At 39.6% G+C, this 20868-nt stretch overlaps 1 protein-coding gene across 5 annotated transcripts in view; it reads right to left on the reverse strand.

Annotated features, from left to right (window-relative positions):
• The window catches only part of COL4A5 (collagen type IV alpha 5 chain), a 92174-nt gene that overhangs the window by 64179 nt on the left and 7127 nt on the right, over positions 1 to 20868 (reverse strand). For all 5 annotated transcript variants that reach the window (XM_037407930.1, XM_037407927.1, XM_037407929.1 and 2 more), the window contains exon 2: positions 2368 to 2427. In XM_037407930.1, the coding sequence (XP_037263827.1) occupies positions 2368 to 2427 (60 nt within the window). The remainder of the gene's footprint in view (positions 1 to 2367; positions 2428 to 20868) is intronic.

The following is a 20868-nucleotide window of genomic DNA, read 5'->3' on the forward strand; positions in this document are numbered from 1 at the left end:
GATGTTATACTTGTTTTACTGGAGACTTTTTTTCCTTCCCCAAATCCTTTTCACAAAAGGTTATCAAGCTTCTCACTCTTCTGCTCAGGACTTGCTATAATTCACTCCAGAAAAGGCCAACAGAGATTGGAAACTAAATGTGGAAGAGTTTCACCAGTGCAGTTCTTAACAATTGGCTAGGACAGTCTGAAGGTGTAGAAACAAAACCCACAATACATAGCGACACTTAAGAGCTGGATCTTGAACAAGGCACATATGCTCCAGTTGTTGACTGTCTCTGGACAAAAAGCTCCCTCTGACTCCAAACAAACAGTCCCAAAATATTCTTTCCAGAGGAAGGTGACTAGGTATGTCATTAAATGACACTGAAGGACTGGAATGAATCGAGTGGGTCATGGTCCCTGCATGTGCAACAGTAGTATAAAGAGAAAGCTGAATCACTAGGAGAAAATAATTACTTTATTTTACTTAGAAACCCAGATTTACTTGTAGGTTTTCCTTATCCATGCTAGCCAGCCAACACCCATTTGCTCACTGAATTCACAAAATAGCTGTGACTAGTACAGAAACAGGCCAACTTAGAATTATAGGAAGGTTCTCCAAAGCTGTACCTGCTGCGATTGTATTGGGAATGTAAGCCTAATGCTTAAGTGTCTTCAAACGAAGCCTGAAATAGCCCTGTGACTAGTGTTAGGATACATCTGGTTTGGCCACCTGCATTTGAAGATCCTGTAGGAATGCACCAACCCCACCAGGTTCATGTTTTGGCTAACCAAATTAACTCAGAAACCCCGCTATCAAGGGTATGCTGTTCTTAATTAGGTATGTAAATTTGGAATATACTTGATGAACTAAAAGCAAGTGAATGGCAAGGACTGACCTCATCTGGATGGAAGGTGTGGCACCATGAATTACTCTGAAGGACATCTGCCTTGTTTAACCTTGGCCAATAGTAAAATTCTGTGCCAGCACATTATAGTGCCAAAATCGTCAGGCACTGCATTGCGTTTCATGCATTTGAGGTTACGCTTGTTTACGCTATGTCAAAAATCACCTTTGAAATGTGTCAGAAAGTAATCTAGAGCACTGAAGCCCTTCTAGAACCTTGCTAACACAGGGTAAGTGGTTTGATAAGACAGGCTTATCAAACTCTTGGTTATCAGTTCACATCTTTAAGACGACTCCATTGTATCTTAAGCAAACTGAGCAAACTGTTTACAAGACTAAGAGTGGAAGCATTTCAGGCAGTCTCTCCTCCTTGCAGTGATCACATCACATTCATTACCTGTGACAGCAGCAGTTACATGGGAACTATTTAACCACAATTTACTTACAACAAGGCTCCCACACTTGAGAAGGCTCAATTCAGGTAAGTACTGAGCTGTGTATCTATATTGCATTGTAACTAAAAGAAATGTTGGGTACCTGCTTGTTCCTCAAAGGAAAAAATTGTAAAACATTAAGAAATAATGGTGATAGAAACACAAAGTACTGCACTGATGTATTGAGCTCAGGCAGTGAGACTGGAAGTCAAAGATGCATGGAAGCAGGAAAGCTCCGAGACATCAACATGCATCTCTTGGCCTTCAGATGTTGTCTGGGCAGCCCAAAATAGCCTGTTGCACTGAGTGAACCACACAGGGTTGTTTTTTGGATTGGGGATGGTTTTCACTTGACTTGATCCAAGAATACACGTTTGTCCATTTACTAGCTGCTTACTTGGTTGGCAGCTGTGTATGTTAGGGAAGCTGTATCTGAATAGTGTCACTTCCACAGTCGAGCTGAGCATCTAGCCAGCAACAGCAATCATCTTCATATGCAGCTATACAAGTTATGAGGTAAGAAACAGCGCAAGTTCAGAGCACATTACTGAGTGTCAACTACCTATGAGCAGGTAATGCAAGAAAAGTGGGAAAGCAAGCCACACTCTGGTTTTAAATTCCTGCTGAAGCATTACTAGCATAGCCATTATTGTACAATCCACACCTTAGCTCATCCACACTAACTGGTTAGTGTAGGCAGGCCTTGGCACTACAACGGAATTCTTTCTATTTTGCTAGAATTTGTGTCTTTTCTGCTTTTCATTCCCACATAACTGGAGAAATTTGTGTCATCGCTCCCCAATCTTAAGAAAATGGCATACAGAATTTCATACCATCATCAGATGGTCCATTTGGTCCAACCCAGTACCTGAAGTTGTTATAACAGCTATGCTTTTTGGTGCATGCCCACACTACGATCAAAGTAACATATGAGCAAGAAACAAAAAGCTATCACCCTTAAGTTTCAGTTATCTGAAGTTGGCATATGGCTCAGTGGTTTGTGTGTTGGTCTGCCAGTAAAAAAAAAAGAAAAGAAGTTATTTACCTTTTCACCTTTTACTCCGCTGCAATCACATTTGGATAAAGGTGTACATCCGTGGCAAGCCTTTAAAGACACAAGAAAAAAATTAGATTTTTTTAAAGCATGAGACTACATGAAGTCTTTAATTCTATTACAAAACTTAGTCTGAAACAGCCTATGAAGTTTGTCATCTGGCTGTTATACATGTGTTCAAAGCAGATACAGTTAACAAAGTTCAATCACCTTCATTAATACCTATGCTTGTACGTAAGTATATTACAGTTACAGTTTCCCTGGAATTCTTCGACTTTTAAATTTATGCTTAAACGCCATTTGCTCTAGGGCAAGGCACAATGCAACACCTATGGCCAAAGAGGCCAGAACTTCAATAAAACAGGTTCTTCAGCACTTGCCTCCACACTAAGAGTCCAATTATGCTTCCCACCAGTAGATGTCAGGTTTTGCACAAAAGTTTAGCCAAGCCTGAAGCTTATGAGCGTATTTGTGATAGTTATTGGAAAAATACTTAACACACGATTAATTCTTCCCTCCACACCGCAGAAAAAAGTTTTTTCAAAAAACCATAGATTTCATCTAGCTGCATTCATGCTCCATTACAAAGCACGACAAGTCAGCTACAACAGCCTCTAACATAAGGGTAGTGAGAGCCAGATATTAAGGGGTCAGAGGAGGGGGATGTGGAAGCTTGATTCACAAAGATCTAAGGTAGGTAACCCTTTCCACACCACATTTGCTTAGCTCATTTTCTTTCACCTCAGCCCCAGCATGGGATACTGATTAGAGCTCTGTGTTCATTTTTCAGAGATGAGCACGTGTGTTTACAAAAGTGAGATTTCTAGAACAAATGAATTTTTTGTAGAATGTCTCTACATAATACATGTAGTCATCAATTTTCAAACCTCTTAATAGTTAAAAACGATGAGCCACATTGGAAGATACACTACCTGAAATACTTCAGAGTTTAACTTGTTCTGAGAACAGGTGCAGCATTGTACTAAAAACATTCAGCACATACTTTGAAAGTTTGAAGAGCTGAACATTTGGGGTCCCCCCCAGTAATCTACAGAGAACATTATGTACAAAGTTTCAATCAAGCAGGAAACCAGTTGGTGTGTCAGATCTAAAGTACGTCCACACTTGAATTCTAGTCTTCGTTATCACAGAAGCATTTAGAGACATGACCCATCACCTACCTGGCAATAGGAATGTCCTGGCTCTTAGCCTAAACACACTACCAAGCGTCAGACTGAAACCACAGAAGTAGCTTGATTCACCTGGAGCTACCCAAACCCAGGACCAACTAAAGCATCTTGTAGCAAAAGACAGCTTTGAGTTTTAAGTCCAGCAGTAATGCTAAATGACAGGACTAGGGCATCTCTCAAAATCTTCCATCTGGCTTTTGTAATCAGTTTCTTGATTTGATGTTTATGAAAACTCAGAATTCTTAGTTAACAGCAGTTCATTGAGGCATTTCCTAAAGTGAAATTTACAGTTCAGGTTTTCAAACATCAGACTGGACAAAATGAGTAACCTGGCCTGACCTCATAGCTGACCCTGTTTGGAGCAGGGAGTTTTGGCTAGATGACCTTCCGATGTGTCCCCCTCCCATACAAGTTATCCTGTGAATTTGCTATCAGATCCTTTTCACTTTTAAGAGTGGATTTTAAAAAAGCAAGTTTCTTGTGAACCAGTTTTAGGATTAATCTCGTTAACAAAGCTTCATTTAAAAGGGATTAACCGTAGTTACATGCAATATTCCCTTGCCTCACAGGACAAGCCTAACACAAAGCAAAAGCAAGTTACCTAGCTCGTTAACTAACCTAGCTCGTTAACCAGCAGTGCTGGTTTCTCATCGCAAGTATAGCACAGTGGCAGCTACATGAAAATCTTTGCTGCCTCCAAGAGGCAGGGGGAGGAAAAATAAAGTAAATCAGCACTCATTAAAAACCACCAAAAGCTGTACAGTGGTGAAACACACATAGTCGAAAATAACACACATAGAAAGCATCATCAAGACCCTACACCGCATAAGAGGGATTTATTTATGTTACAGACAGAAGAAACTCATTTAGTCTTCTTCACAGCTTCCAGAGAATGTTTTCAATAGAGATTTCCTGAATTTTCATGTACAAGGGAACTGTTGGGATGAACAGGGAGAAAAGGAAGCTGAAAGGGAAAAACCTGGTTTGGGATTATGTTGTCCCTTCACAAAACAAGTTAGATGTACACGATTTTGTGAAGGTGAGTTTTTGGACAGTGAAACTCAGAGTCTCTACCCTCTGCTACTCTGTCTTTACAGTAGCACTGCAGAAAATTACATTGTTAGTGTTAACACATCTTCAACAGTGATCCTGTCAGCATCAAGACTACACAAAATAGATCCAATTAATAAAGAAAATGGAATCATGGAATAATTGGGTATGGAAGGAATCACTCAAAGCAGGGCAACTGGAGCAGGTTGCACTGGAGCAGGTTGCACAGGCCCTTGTCCAGGTGCATGTTGAATAACTTGTGGTTATTGTTGTTGTTGAATACAGTGGTAGAGATTCCACAGCCTCTCTAGGCCCTCAATCTCCTTGTCTGCCTTCATGGTGAAGCTTTCCCCCTCAAAAAAATCTCACTAGAATTCCCTATGTTGCAACTTCTATCTGTTGCCTCTTAACCTATGCAGGATGAGCGGAGCCTGGCTCCATTTTTGCTACACCCTCCTAAGCAGCAGGAAGACAGTTGTAAGATTCACTCCCTCCCCTGAAGTCTTTTTCCCCCTCAGATCCCAGCACTTCCCCATATACCCAGCCTCCCAACTCTGCATGTCCCAAAATAAAGCAGAGAGAAGTGATCTTTAAGTCAGCTTGTTTAGAATCAGGGATTGACTTTTGCTGATTTTGAAAGAACTGACAAAGAAGGCCCTTGCTGTATATGCTGGCAATAAATAATGGTGAATATGATGCTGGATGGTAAAGTGTATCCTTCCCAATTCTGTGGCATTAAAAAAAAAAAAAAAAGCTTCTAAGATGAGTCAACATCTTTCTCTATAAAGTTGTTGAAGAAAAAAAGTGCTTTAATTTGGTCAATATAGTGGGAGTTTTTTTAGACCAGTGGCTGCCTCCCAAAGTAATTTATATATTCAGACTGGATTCCTCACACTTTGAGCAGCCTCTTAACATATACTATTAGCTTTTCTTGAAGAGTCAGGTGTACTCACTGAACACTTTTTGACAGATGGTTTTGAATATCCTGTTCAGACGCATTACTTGCGGGAAGGGAACATGGTCTTTCCCAGACAGCAATGAAGGGAAGCTAAAAGAAGTCTGTAATCAAAAAACTCTTCAAATTCCCACTGTAATCAAATGGTAGCAATTTCTGGCTTAAATCCTGGGAAGAGCTATTCACCCACAAGCTTATCAAGAAATATTCCCTCAGCAGTCACTTATCTTCCTGTACAAAAGCTGTATTTGGCAGATTGTGTTTCTTATTTGCATTAGCTTGTATCCCCACCAAATTAAGGGTTTTTTTAACTAAAAAGTTTGAAAAGCCCTGAGAATTTGTACTATATCAAGATCACTCTGTTTAGAAGTCATATTGCAGTACAGCATAAAAAAACAACATAAAGTAAAACATGTTGGCACAGCAAAAAAAAAAAGCTTAATCACCTATTCTAAGTGAAAACTTTCTTCTTGTTTAGACTTTCAATAATGTCAAGGCCTTTTTTACTTGGGAAGGCAGGGACAAAAATTGTGCTACAGGAGACTGCATACTACAAAACAAGCTAGTACAAGTTTGAAAGCCACTCAGCAGCCACAGGCTAGAGATTTCTGATGTCACAGATTTAATTCTGCATCTCATATGAATGCAAAGAAAATCCAGGCTCCACACTGTGCGTAGCAACTCTTGGAATTTCACCTCCACGTGAACAGCAAATTATTTATACCTCAATCAAACAAAGAAAGCAGATACAATGACTAGCAATTCAAGCATAGAAAAATCTACATCAGGAACAAGATTTGGATGGTTACAATCAGTAGTTTGCCCTTAGTAACAGCTTAAATGCCACTAGTTCTGAAAATCAGGTGACTTTACTGGGTTTTCAGACAGGGAAAATGAAGAGTTCCACTGAGGTCTAGAGTCAAAGTTACACTTGCTATGTTTGTTACGGTTTGGGGAACTGAACAAGTCACCTGCCTTGTATTAGGTAGCCAGAAGCCTTCAGTAGTAGTCCAATTCCTAGCCGTGGCCACTAGGACATGTTGCCTTATGTGACAGGGAAGATGATAAAAAATGGATGTAATAGTGAGTTGTGGCTTGATCATAAGGAGCTGGCCACAATCTCCATGCCTATTATAATGTTTCCATTTTCAACTACACAAAGATGGATAAGGAATCGAGGCATCTTTTAAGAACAAGACTGAAACTGCTCAATTTTTCTTCTTACCTACTGCATTTGTGTTTCCTCACCCCACTCCCCACCACGTACCTGTAAAGATGAACTCACTATCATTGCCATTCCCTTTGCTGTGACTTTTGCATAGCAAGACACAATCAAGGGCTCTAATTAATCTATTTGAGTTTAGCTAATCCTTTCATTGGATTTTCCTGACAGCTTCTACCCCATTGAATCCATGTGTGGAGAGCAAGTTCTTTTCATTAGTATATAAAGGGAGGGATGGTATTGGTTTACTGGTCAAAGGATAATTCTTCAAGAACAAGCTCAGTCTTTTGTGTCTTACATGGACTGAGGAAAACTGCTTTATGCCACTAACAGAATGGGGGTTTTTTATTTGTTTTTCAGTTTGAAGAAAAAATTTTGAAACACATTTGAAATCAAAGTCACTTCTTACTCTTGACCACAGGTTTGTTACAGTCAGTTCAGTGAAATGAATAATCCTAAATTATTCTCAAAATTTGTTTTGGCTAAAAGCCTGTCTTAAGTATTGGGCACATTCCCCTCCTTTCTCATCAGGCCTAGAGATGTCAGTTACAAGGCAATTTCAGCATATTCCACTCCCTCCCCACCTCCCAGCTGCCATTCACAACAGCACTGGACAAAATACTTCCAAAACCCACCAGGTATTTGAATGCTATTCCTAGAGAGAACAGCAACTTAGGACTTCCTGAAACTGTGAAGGGAGAAAGAGAATGTCTTTTATTGATTACTAAGAGCAAGCTAATAAAAGTTATAGAGGACTGGTTAATGGCTTCAGGTAGGTTAGCCCGACTTGATACCTTAGTCTGTCAGAATCAAAGCAACACAGCAAAATTTAAGCAATACGTTAGCTGCCTAACTAAAAGATTTAGATAGGGAGTTTAGTCCTGCTTCAGAAGTGATTTACCATTACATACACACAACTACAGGGAAACTAAACAGTTGTGTGCATGTAAGGAGAGGTGTAGGGAATATCTAAAACCCCGAACTAAAGTATGCACTAGTACTTAAATAATGTATAGGTACTTGAACATACAGGAGTTTAACAATATTTTAATACTCTTTCCATGGGAAAGATTACAGGTATGGGGAGGGAAGCCAGTCATTTACAGGGTTTGAAATTTACCAATTAGAAACTTATAATCAAGAGAAAGGGGTGCAACTTCTTACAGAAGCACAGTAGATGAATCAATAAGGTGCCTTTGTAAGCTATCAGGAGAGTTCTGACATGACCCAAGTTGCTCACAAATGAACACTCAATGCAGACATCCAACTGTTTGATAAAGAAAGAAACAAGAAAGAGTCTGAACATTTACAGACCGAGCAATTTATTCCAACATCCTCCTTACGTATTATTTTATCATGAATCCTGAATTTCCTGTTTGATAAACCCCTCTCATTTCTAGAGAGCATAGTGACATTACTGAACCTACCCAGCAATGCAGTTTGTACTGACAGACTACACGCTTTTCTTGACAGTTCTGTTTGGGTGGCATCAAGAGGTCAAGTAAGAATCAAAACCTGATTGTGTACAGTCACTGGTTTTAAATGCTGGTGTGGCCTGTAATGTATTAAGACTCCCGCAGAGATTTAAATGACCACCAAGCTTCAGCATGCAACATCTGTTGGGATTAACATGCACACACCAGCTTCATAAACAGATGTTGTCCTGAAAGGAATCAGACAGTTATTTGACACCACAATATTGTACGCTACCTCCTCAGGTGAGAAAAGTTCCCTCCAGGAGGGAAAAGATGCACAGAAATTGCTAAAATAAATCCTGCCTAGGAGAAGTTGGCCAGAATTTTAAAGCAAATTTTAAACTCTGCAACATGCTCTGATCGCAGAAGCAACTGAACTGTGGAACAATACTCCACAGCTTGTGAGGGAAGAGCAGACAGTAAGCAGCAAAGGCTAGAAAAAAATGTTAATAAGCACACAAGTCACGCTGCAGCAATTACTGTTTGTGTCCTGCATTTGTATGTTCCCATACTTTTTTCTAATGACTTCACTAGGATTTATTTGAACACATATAATCAAGCCTTTTGATAGTTTGGTTTTATTAAGACTCCCATTTACTAGAATGGTCAAAGGAAGAACCGGTAATGAAACTCATTCAAAAGCAATTCATCTTTGAGGGCTTCCATATAGTACATAGTCTGTGTCCCCTAAGAGTTCTTGAACCTGAAACTTGCAATTCAATCCGGTATACTTTTTTGCAGATAAGAGTAAGAAAAGTGCTTCTGCAAAGCTGATGTGCTCATGACTCATGCTACTATCTGCAGCAGGTTTAACTGCAGCTACTCAGGTAATGAATTACTGGTATTCAAAGGTATAATCTCAACTTCAGGATGGACACAGAGACTAAATACCTCAGGCTTTTTTTTTTTTTTTTCCCCCTTTCCTTCCAAATGTTATAAAAGCTAATACTATTAGGAGCAAGTGCTATTTGTAAGTTTTAGACACATTATCAAGCATCTCAGGTCTCTCCCTTCAGTATTTACCAGCATCACAGGACCAGTTTTCTTGTTAGCAAGCTAAGCAGGTAATGAAATTTACACAGTAATACTTTCTTTGGAAAGCAAAGAAAAAAGCTGAATGACATACTGAGTCTTACATTCTGATAGAATCACACCAAACCACAAAGCCCAGTATCAAAAGAACTACTAGTATATCAAACCCTTCAAATTCTTACACTGCAAGCATCACCCCCACTGGGGTTTGATTGCCAAAGATGAAGGGGGAGAGGGGTTAGAAACAATGGAAGTGTTAATTAAGCCAAAATCCATGCTTTTGAAGTCTTCTAGTCCAGAAAACAATGAAATAGGACTTCACAAATCACCAAGTCTGTCTCTAGACCACATATTTGGTAACATAAACTTATTTGCTAGAACTCCTATAATATCTAGATTAACTCAAATACATGCAACTTTGATGCTGAGAATCAGTAAAACAGTGTTTCGTAGTTCACGAAACTGTAGAAGCTGCAGTCCCAAGCAGAATTGCAACATCTCATCATTTGCTCTTGTTCACGATTTAAGGTTGGTAGAACCGAATTTTCACAGTAGATACTGCAGCTATTTGTTGGACAATGGTCGAAGACCTATTTCTAGAATGAAGCTTATACAGAGTGGACAAATCCTGCACCTCACATAGTTATTCTAGCTGCTACAGGAGTTGCCTAAATGCTACTAACATCACCCTCTGCATATGACCCTCAAATATGACAGCTTCCCAGTCAGGAAACATAAGAATATTCTAACATTGGAGAAAAAGGGAGCATAAATATTGGATAATTCTATCAATATAAAGACTGGTTGTGTTGTTATAAATTCATTTTTATTAAAATCAGTGAGTTCAAATACAAAAAAGTATCAGTTACAAACGCCTTTGCCCTAGGAAGAAGACTATAGTACTCTTTCTACTGTAACCATGCAAAAGTCTTAAACTCAGTTATTCATCCTTCTATTCACAACAGAAAAGAAATTCAGCCACAACAGAAAAGAAATTCAGCCTTCAGTCCCAAACAGACAAAGATTAAGCTTTATTTTGATGGTGGTCCTAAAGAACACACATTTATTAGCTTGCCAAGATCTGTGTAACAAAACACCTGCACAGTTATCTAGCTAAGGATTTACTACTCATCCAGGTCAAAGATTTCACCATCTATCTTCAGCAAGTTGAGTTTCCTTTCACTTGCCTGGACACAAATATAACCAAGAAAGAAAAGGTTTTGTGAGGATTTGACAAGCGAGTTAAAGCTGCTATTGTGAGTTCTAATTATGATTTCACATACATGCTCTTTAGGCTTAGCATGTATGTGAAATCATTAGGCTTAGCAAGAGTACAAGTCTGCAGTTTATCACTCAAATAACTGTGTGAAGTCAACTATGGCACCAAAGTCATCATAGCTTGATAATCCATATAATTCTTATCTCACTGAAGTATTGTATTTATGAGCAGTAACATTTCTAAAGCAGAATCTGAATTAAAATATTATTACATACCCTGTTAAGTAATCGCTTCCCTCAATTTACCTAGCTAAAGATAGTATGAGAATAAGTTTCATGCTCTAAAATTTGAGTCAAAACATGTTTCATAAGTTCTTGACCAGTTGACCAGCCTCCTTTTTTTTTTTTCCTTTTCTTTTTTTTCTCTCCTAAGTAAGGAAACTTCTGACATGTAATTTAACCTGTTACACCTTGAGGCACTATCTTTCTTTGAAGTCTGCACAATACAAGATCTGTTCAGACTTGCAGAGTAAGCTCTTAGCTGTAGTAGCCACAGTTCTGACCACTGTGAACACAACAGAGACAGATTAAAAACAGATTCTGAGACACCTGATGGCTAACCAACCCTTCTTTTTCCTCTTAAGCAGCAGCACTAGGTTGTTTGCTATCTAGACAACTGAATAGCTTATATTATAGTAATAACATGAAATATAACTGGAAGAGACGCTGTAAATCTACCAGACCACAAATGTTCTGATTACACAGAAAGTTTACAGATCCATTAATTTTATCTTGGAATACAGCTACTATGATTTGGTTGGAATTAAATGGCTACTTCTTCAAACATTCAAAAAACCAAAAACATTAGCAAGAGAAACCTTGGCATAACTACCTTTAGACTATCAAAAATTTTAAGCAAGTACGTGTATATTAAAAACACTAAACCACAAGAAATAGAGGTGAGCTCTTTCCTAAAGAAGATTGAATTTTTCTGCCTGTACTTTGTACTAAAACGATACAGAATTTTACTGCTTTAAACCAAACTAATTACAGGTTTTTAACACACAGTTCTCTGTAAAGGTTATCTTCCACAGCAGTTTCTAGTTAAAATAAAGGCAATATCTGTAGCAATATACTTTTCCTTGACCAGCTGGCATAGACTGACCACAGAAAACTTTCGGACTCAGTCTCTTTACTGAATTAACACCCAAAAGCTTGTTTATTCATCCCCAAACTGCACTGATCAGCCCATAAAGCTTTCTCCCTATAAATCTGAGAGCAACACAGGGAACAGTTTCTCTCTTTTTTCCTGGAAGCTCCTAAGAAAGGTTCAGAGACAAGATCTACAGAAGCATTCACCTACAGATTTTGACAGGTCGAGTGACCTGCCATGAAGCAGCTGCTACTGCTGCACAAAAGACTCAGCTGGCAAACAAGGGGAGTAGAAGGGCAGGCTATTCAAATGCCTAAACTGCTGATCAGACTTTCTAGAAACAGAAAAAAATGGGAAGGACTCATCCCTAACAAGCTCCAGAGAGGCTGCAAGTCAGCTGGAAGAAGCTTAAACAGAAAGAGTTTTTAACCTCCCAGGAGTTAGGAATTCCGAACTCCCTTTTTTAACAGTTAAGGTAAAAGCAACAAGCAAACATGCACAGAAGTTATTCCCCTGGAACAGCAGGTGTTGCAGCCTGACAGGATCTTTCTGTATCTGATCCCTGAACCAGACAAGAGGACAGAAAGTGCATGAGCCCAGCTGGGCATCCAGTCAACTTCCCTGCAGTCCCAGACCTTGCTCCCTTTTTCCATACTTGGCTTTAAGAGGGGGAAGACTGAAAACTCTTCAGGACATGAAGAAAATTTAAGCATGCAGCACAAGGAACAGAGTTAGTCCTTGCAACTCACAGTATTTCTACAAAGCTTCCATCTTCAGAAACGATGGTTGCCACTCTGCTTTAATGAGTGCTGCCAGCCTTGCACTTAACTGTAAGCAAGGAAAAGAACATGGACAGTTCTCACCACTTCTGAAAACTCATACATTTCTGTGGTCTGTTAAGTATTACAAGACAAAGAATGGGCTTCAGTGTAGTATATTTTACTGGATGAGACACACAGAAAGCAAATAGTCATATCAAGATCCACTGCCCTTGTCATAAACCTTTCACAGCTAAAACTGAACAGACCTAAGAAGCCAAGCACTTGCACTCCTGTCCTAACGAATACACATTTCCAAACAGCTCCACATCATGCTCTATAAATTTGCAATGATTTCCTTTAATAGCAACTCAGGTTAAGTACTACCTTTATGCTGCCATCCAAAGGCAGCACCTTAAAAAGCACGTATATTTAGATTTACAGCAAGTACACCTCCTGGTAAACAGTGAAAGCAAAGAGCACTAAAACCAGAATGTAAACTACCAGGTGGTCTTCTCATCCCACTTTATCTCCAAGTAAATCTTCATGAACTGACAGATGCTAAACACCACATTTCCCTCCTCAGCAGGCAATGCAGCACCTGCAGGAACCTCTAGACAGTGTTAATAGAGAAACACCCTAAACAAAGTAACTCTGGTTGGCTTTTCTCTTTTGGAATGGGAGGCTTTGGGGATCGACAAGTTTCGTATCACCTCTGTAGGCAGTCTACACTTCACAACTCCCCATTTCAGTTCTAAATGCTGAACTCAGAACGCAAGCCATCCTCTAGCTTTTACACAGACCATAAGCAAACTCTTAAGTATATAGCAAATTAGAGTAATGGTTTGTTTTAAGCATGCTTCCATTTTTACCTATCCAGTTACATATTTCTGCAACCAACACCAGCACTGAGACACAAGCATTAAGTACCTGACACTGAGTCAGTAGCAGTTTACACCATGCCACTCTGCTTTTCAGGAAGTCTCAGTTTTACTTGAATTTTACACACAACTCTAATCACTAGCCTCTTGAGGCTTCCTGATTTTTTCCAGCTGCAAATAAGAAGTGCCATATGGTACTCATTACAGGTTAAGATTTACTAGTCATTTAGGACCTTTCCCAAATGACAGGTGTTAGATGTTGCCACTTGCTATAACCATGTCCAAATGTAACAGAAACTTAGACCTGTCAGCTAGGCTTGTAAGCCTCAGATATGCTTGCAAGTCAAATATTATAGTCATAACACCAGTCTTTCTGGTTTTAATCCTTTCCTGGTTAAAGAAATGGAATAAAGATACAGGCTCCAAACTAACTCCTTAGGAAATGTCCTGTTTTTCACCTTCAGCCATATAACATGCAACAGAGGAAGCTTCAGTTCCCGAGTGCTGTTAATGGACGTCAATCATTTGTCACTGACAAGTGCACCTTCATGGGTCAAGTGCATGAAGCAGACCACACAAGAACAGAAATCCGCTTCTTCCTCTGAGAAAGGAGAGGCAAAATAGAATAGCATTGCAGATTAATCCAACCCTGCTGTGGTCTATTTTGAAACTACTGAAAGCACTAAAGTAATACCAAAGATTAAGCGAGTATACACGCTAAAAAGAATAGAGGCTGTGCACAGTGATATTGCATTGAGATGTTATCTGAAGTCGTACACACCCTCTTAACTGTTAGAACAAGACCTAACTCACTTAGGGCTGGGTGGGTATCTGGGGGATTTTTTTTTGTGGTGGAGGTGATTATCAACTCCATTCTCCCTCAGTTCTTGGACCAAGTATCATAGCTCCAAGGTTCTCCTAGTGAAAGCTGTTTTATCATTTGTTTATGCCTGTAGCATCAGCATACTCTGTGTGATCATTTTAATACCTGAAGATAGCACTGTGGGCAGCGCTCTGTATTGCTCAATACTAACAGAAAAGCTACTCTCCAGCCTCAGGTAATCAAAGCTGAAAAAGTAAGTGGCACTGAAGAGGGCCAGGCTAAACAAGGAAGGAAGACAAAGCAATTGTCCTAACCCCACAAGCTAGAGGCACTTCCAAAAGAACGGAACATCAGGGCTTGATGAGTTGGGAGGCCCTTTTCTTCTTTTATCTACATGGGCTCAAAAGTTCCTAAAGCTGATAGAAGTTGGATATTTAGTGGGAGCTCTCAGATGCCTTTTGAGGAGCTCACATGCTTAACTTCAGCAGATAGAGCAGCCCTCAGTGTTAGCCTCCTGAGTTCATTTACTAACACACTGGCTATATACCAGCGATAGCTCAGGGCCTCCTTAGAGCACCTGTCACCAAGCGAGGTGCTTCATAGCAAGGTGCACCTTACTATGAAAAATAACCTTAGTGTGACATGGAGGATCACAACAGTTAATTTCCCACAGACTATTTCACTGGGGCAAAGAAAAAGGGGGCCTGAATGTATTTTATTGCCTTTAAAATGCTGGAAAAGACAGCTGCAGGCTAGCACCAATAGATCATTCTATCTAGCACACACAGATCTTGGAATTAGACACTCAACCTCGATTAGAAGAAACAGATTTCATGCCCTTACACTACAGAGATTACATCTAGAGGCTATACATTACACTATCCTGAGAATCACTACATTTGGTTTGCACTGATCATCACTTAACAGAAAGCATGCCCTAGGAATTAAGTCACACTTGACAGAGACATGCTACATTTCAAAAAAATTTGAACCCATGCCAAAGAACTAGCTAAAAGAACCATAGATAAGATCTTTACAAAAAGCACTGAAAAACTGTTTTTTAAAGTATTAACATTGTATCGGTAGTAGGAAAAGCAAAATAAATCTGATCAGTGCTAGAGAAAAGGCAGCAGAGGGAAAGGAAATGCACTTTATATTTGTTTTAAACAAAAGCTGATGTCTAAGCCTCTACAATTTTTTCTGTATTTTGTTTCTATTGCCCTCCATACCACAAAAAGGCATTTAAGACAGTCACAATGCAGTATTTGTCCCAAGTTCAATAATAAAAAATATTTCAGTAGAATATGAATACATAAAAAAATACATGCACAAGATTGTCTCTTTATTAAAGCACCAATTAAAATGTGTAACCCAAATATTCCTTTTTCAAAATATTTAGAGGGATACCATCCACGTAAAACTTGTGAGCACAGTGTCACTTTCATCAGATGCTGCGTAAATAGTAGAGTACTAATTGTTTTGGGAAGGGAAGAAATCTTCAGCAATAGCCTTAACCTTCTCCTTCCTTTGACACATATATAGTAATGGTTTTCTCCAGCAATTTATTTTACTCACAATCACTCTCTGCAGGCTACTCAGCAGCAAGTTAACAACATCTAGCCCAAGAATCTCTGACCAAGTCTGAGGATGTCAGTAAGCTGTCTTCCTTGCAACATCACACAAAGATACTGTCAGTTTATAAAAGTAGGAGTAGGCAAGGAGAGCACACATGGTTCCATAATTATTAAAGTGAGGAGATCCATTCATAGGAAATTGCCTTCAAGTACTATGAAAGCTTGAGATGCAGTTCAGTTTTAAGCTTGGCAGAAGCGAGACACAGCCCCTGGCATTTGTACACATTCCAAAACAAAGTCACTTTCTCTAAGGGAAAGTATTCCCCGAGGCACCCCATTTCAGGGAATATACCAACTCCCACAAGTGCTATTTGGAGCGGAACACATGCCAAGAAAATAACCTCCTGCAAGTTTGTGATATATGTTCTGCATCCTGCAGTAACCGGTAGGTTAATTACAAGCACTCAGTATGAGGAGCATTTCCACAAAGTTTTCACTGTATTCCTACAGCAAGCAAAGTTTGGAATAGAGGATACTCTTGCAATGTCCTTTTAGTCTGCAACTATAAGAAGAACAAATAGAGAACTTTGAAGACAGTAGCTCTCTGCTTTGAGCAAAAGGTTACCTGATCCAGCCTTGGGAGCAGGAGGATTAAACTTCCAGCCAAAGTTTTCCTGTGATTCTACAATGAACGACAAGCTTGGAATTTTAGCACTTTTTAATTGTTATCTACATTTCCGTGAAGTATTCAGTGTTAAGTCCAACAATGCTTTTGTGGTGTGGGTTGACTTTGGCTGGATGCCAGGTGCCCACCAAGCCACTCTACTACTCCCCCCCTCAGCTGGACAGGGAAGAGAAATACAGCAAAAGGCTTGTGGGTTGAGACAAGGACAGGGAGACCACTCAGCAATTACCATCACAAGCAAAACAGACTCAAAGAAATTAACTTAATTTATTGCCAAAAGTCAAAATAGGGTAATGAGAAATAAAGCCCATATCTTAAATACACCTTCTTCCCACCCCTCCCTTCTTTACAGGCTCAACTTCACCCCCAACTTCTCTGCTTCCTCCCCCCAAGCGGTGGAGGGGGATGGGGAATGGGGGCTGTAGTCAGTTCATCACACGTCCTCTGCTGCTCCTTCCTCCTCACTCTCTTCCCCTCCTCCAGTGTGGGGTCCCTTCCATGGGAGACAGTCTGCCACGAACTGCTCCAGCGTGGGTCCCTCCCACGGGGTGCAGTCCTTCAGGAACAGCCTGCTCCAGCAGGGTCACAAGCCCGGCCAGCAAACCTGCTCCAGCCTGGTCCTCTCTCCACAGGGTCTCAGGTCCTGCCAGGAGCCTGCTCCAGCACAGGGTTCCCATGGGGTCACAGCATCCTTCAGGCATCCGCTTGCTCCAGCGTGGTGTCCTCCATTACTGCAGGTGGGTATCTGCTCCACCGTGGGCCTTCATGGGCTGAGGGACACATCCTGCCTCATCACAGGCTGCAGGGGAAACTCTGCTTCAGTGACTGGAACACCTCCTCTCCCTCCTTCACTGACCTTGGTGTCTGCAGAGTTGTTTCTCATGCATCTTTCTCAACTGCTGTTGCACAGCTGTTTTCCTCCCCACCTTCTTAAATAAGTTATGCCAGAGGTGCTACCACCATCACTGATGGGCTCAGCCTCAGCCAGTGATGTGTCCTTGGAGCCCGCTGGCATTGAACATGGGGGAAGCTTCTGGCAGCTTCTCACAGAGGCCACCGCTGCAGCCCCCCTGCTACCAAAGCCTTGCAACACAAACCCAATACAGTTTTCTACGCTTATGCTCTCCCATCAAGCATAGGGCAAGACTGTAAACTTATTAAAATTCTCCAGCTCTTCAAAGCTGAATGGAATACAGAATCAGTACTGAAACAACTACCAAGGTACAACTGTAGCTCACATTTCAGATCTCAGGTATGTCAAACATTTTATCAGTGTCTTCTATCACAGTACAAAACATGAAATTAAGTGCTCTGTCTGAAGCAAAGGCCAAAAAAGCCAGAGAAGTTTGTCCAAAGATTACTGCATTATGAATACACACACTGATCTGAACAGGAGTTTTCTTCCAGGAGACATGACAGTGTTTTGAAGCAAGTAACCAAAGCTTCTTAGGCAGCATATTTAAGATGATCAATAAAATTGCTGTTCAAGTGCAGCAAAATCTTTCATGACTGAATTTTTCCAGACTTCATTACTAATTCATAATGATTAGCATTCAGAAATTCATCTTTATACTTTAAAAATCCACCTTCTGTATTTGTCCTCTGAATCCTTTTAGCTACTGATGATAATACAGTATTTTTTTCAGGATCAGTGTTTGATGAAAGTTGGTCTCTGGTACACTCCCAAACACTACCAAAAAGCTTAAGGGCTTCCTTATTATTCTAAATAGTCTTCTACCAAAATTATCAACATAATCCTTTCTGCCATTAAGACCAAGAAAGACAATGGAAAGCTTACAGTGAAGTTTAGGGCAATACATTCACAGTGATCCACCATCTTCTTGATGTTAAACACATATACTTCGCCTGGCTGTTCAAAAAGAAGAAAAAACCATAAAGTCCTATTTCCATTACTGCCATGACTGGCTGTGCTGTTCCTCCACAGCTACTTCTGTAGTATACAAGCAAGTTAAGGTTCTTTAAAGAGACCTGTTTGATTAGTCTCACTTAGGTACAGTATGCTGATGTTCTAAAAATACACATTTTCTGAGCATGACTAGACCTGTCAACAAGCATTTTCTCATTCAAGTCTAAAGTTAAGGAATTTTCTAGGTTCACTTAGGATACAAAAATTCATACTTTAGACAAATGTCTTAACACTTTGTTACTACTATTACTTTAAGAGTCTGAAAGCTTCTTAGAACAGAAAAAGATACTTTCAAGACTTTTGTGTGTGTGCAAGCATGTGTGGAGGAGTGTCACCAATTCTATTGCCAAGAAGTTTCCATAATCATTCTGGATAAGAAAGTAAACGACATTACATATACACTTTCCCCTCAGTCAAAAATACAAAAAAATCTCACCAACACAGATACCAGCTTCTGTATCGATGTGTTTACTGTTTGCCTGGGCAGGCTCTGGGCACAGGCTTCCAGTGATTTTCATGGCACTACTTTCCTCATTAAGAAAGGGCTGAATGAATATTTGAAGTTAAGCTGACTGCCAAAACAGAAGACACTCAAGCCTTACAAGTTTTGTCATCCTCTCTGTATTTTCTCCTTGTTGTTTTAAATATTTAAATGACTTAAGAAAAAGTAATGGTTTTGCAGAAGCCTCAAGGTTTTGTCCTCATGTCTGACTACACAGCGACCAGATGAAAAGAGATAGGAGAAGTCAAACAAATCCTCAATTTTTCAGTCCAGTGAAGCAGCCTACTTTTCCTTCTGAATACCTTTGCCTTTTAAGGTTAAATATACAAGAGACATGTTCTTTAATTCAGAATAAGTATTTTTGCTGATTAAGTAAGTTCACATTGTCTGAATGACAGCTAGAAGTTACTTTTGCCTTTCAGAGACTATGGCTTCTGCTGTCATTCTGTATGACAGGTTGGTTCAAAGTAAGTTGACCGAAGAAAAAAAATCACTGCCCCATAAAAAGGATTATTTTAAAAATGTTTTTAAACTGAGTTCATAAGCTCCTTCACCCAAACATTGTTTTGCAGTGACATTTCTTGTCAGGAAATCAAGTTTTCTGGGAGCTGAAGGCCTGTCTAGCCTTGCCTGCAGGTCATGTTAGTTTTCATTGCTTTAAGTAAAGCCATTTAATTGTGGTTTTAATAACTGCTACTTTAATTCAAGGTGCAGAAAGAGTGCAGTTCATGGCCCAAGGTGGTCATTTTCTTCCTCTCTATCAGACACCTGCAGGATTTACGTGCATAAAGAGAAAGGTTTGCCTCTGAAGAATCAACACTGTTTAGTAGATACATTGACTCCAGATAGTCTTTTTCATGATTTATCAACATATCTCTTAATGAAGGAACATTAGTCTTCATTACTAACAAGGTGAAGCCAAAAAATAATCAAATGCAAGTGTTGAATTAATGCTTGCTTAAGCTCAACAGCTTTACGTAGTTAAGAATTAATGCTTGTTATATTTTCACCCAGAATGCAGGAATTAAAGGCTGGGAACCAGAGGGGACAGTAATAAAATTAACTATTCTGAATACACTGTAAACTCTCGACATTTTTCAGAGTACTGAAGAAATACCCAGAAGTCCAGTATATATAATCAAAATCAATTTTCCTAGCTTGATTAAAAAAAAAAAAAAAAGGGAAAGGATGAGAGTATGACTACCAGGAAACTGGCAGAGAAAGGAGTGGTCAGGATAGAAGTTAAATACATGGACACAGAACTTTTTTCTGCACATGGAGATGAAAAATACTGCCAGAAAGCATTTAATATAATTTGTTTAGCAACAGGTAGTTATTAAAATAGAAGGACCCATAAGTCCAGTTTAATGAAAAATAACCTGATCTGGCATTGATCTTTTAAGTAGTCCTGGATTCCAAGTCACCCTTTTCATATCACGCTGTTTATACTAGTATACAAGTTAAGTGACATCTTTCTATATTAAGACAGAAAAGTAGAAAACTCCTACTGTAAGAACAGCATGAAGGAGTTGATGAAAGGGGAAAAAAAAGATTGCCAGCCTATAGCATCATAGACAAGCAAAAAAAAGCCCCAGCACCCTTCTTGCAAGGGTTTCAGAGGCAAAAGCACACAAAGTAATAGGGTAGAAAGGCATGGCCTTCCTATATCAGAAGTTCGGAACAAAACTCAGGCAACCGATTAATTCCAAGCACCTCACTACAGACTTGAAACATCATTCAAACCCCATCGTTGTTATCAAGTGCTCTGGGATTTTTCTTATTTTTTGAGTTGCAAGAGAAACTCAGTTACCTTATTTCCTCTTGTTCACAGAAGAATCCAAATTGCACTCTACTACATTAAATACAACATACCAATGCCTCTTAGTGCACGTGTTTATGTATGTGAGACCTAATTTGTATTTGAGAAGGTGCTACAAGATGAACAGAAGGCTTTGACTTCTCAGCCATACAAATACCAGTTATGGATGGTATATGGGTAACTCAAGTTACAAAATGTAAAGTGCAACATCTGACACCACCTACAAGC

Source organism: Falco rusticolus, chromosome 14, assembly GCF_015220075.1.
Source record: "Falco rusticolus isolate bFalRus1 chromosome 14, bFalRus1.pri, whole genome shotgun sequence".
NCBI classification, from domain to species: Eukaryota; Metazoa; Chordata; class Aves; order Falconiformes; family Falconidae; genus Falco; species Falco rusticolus.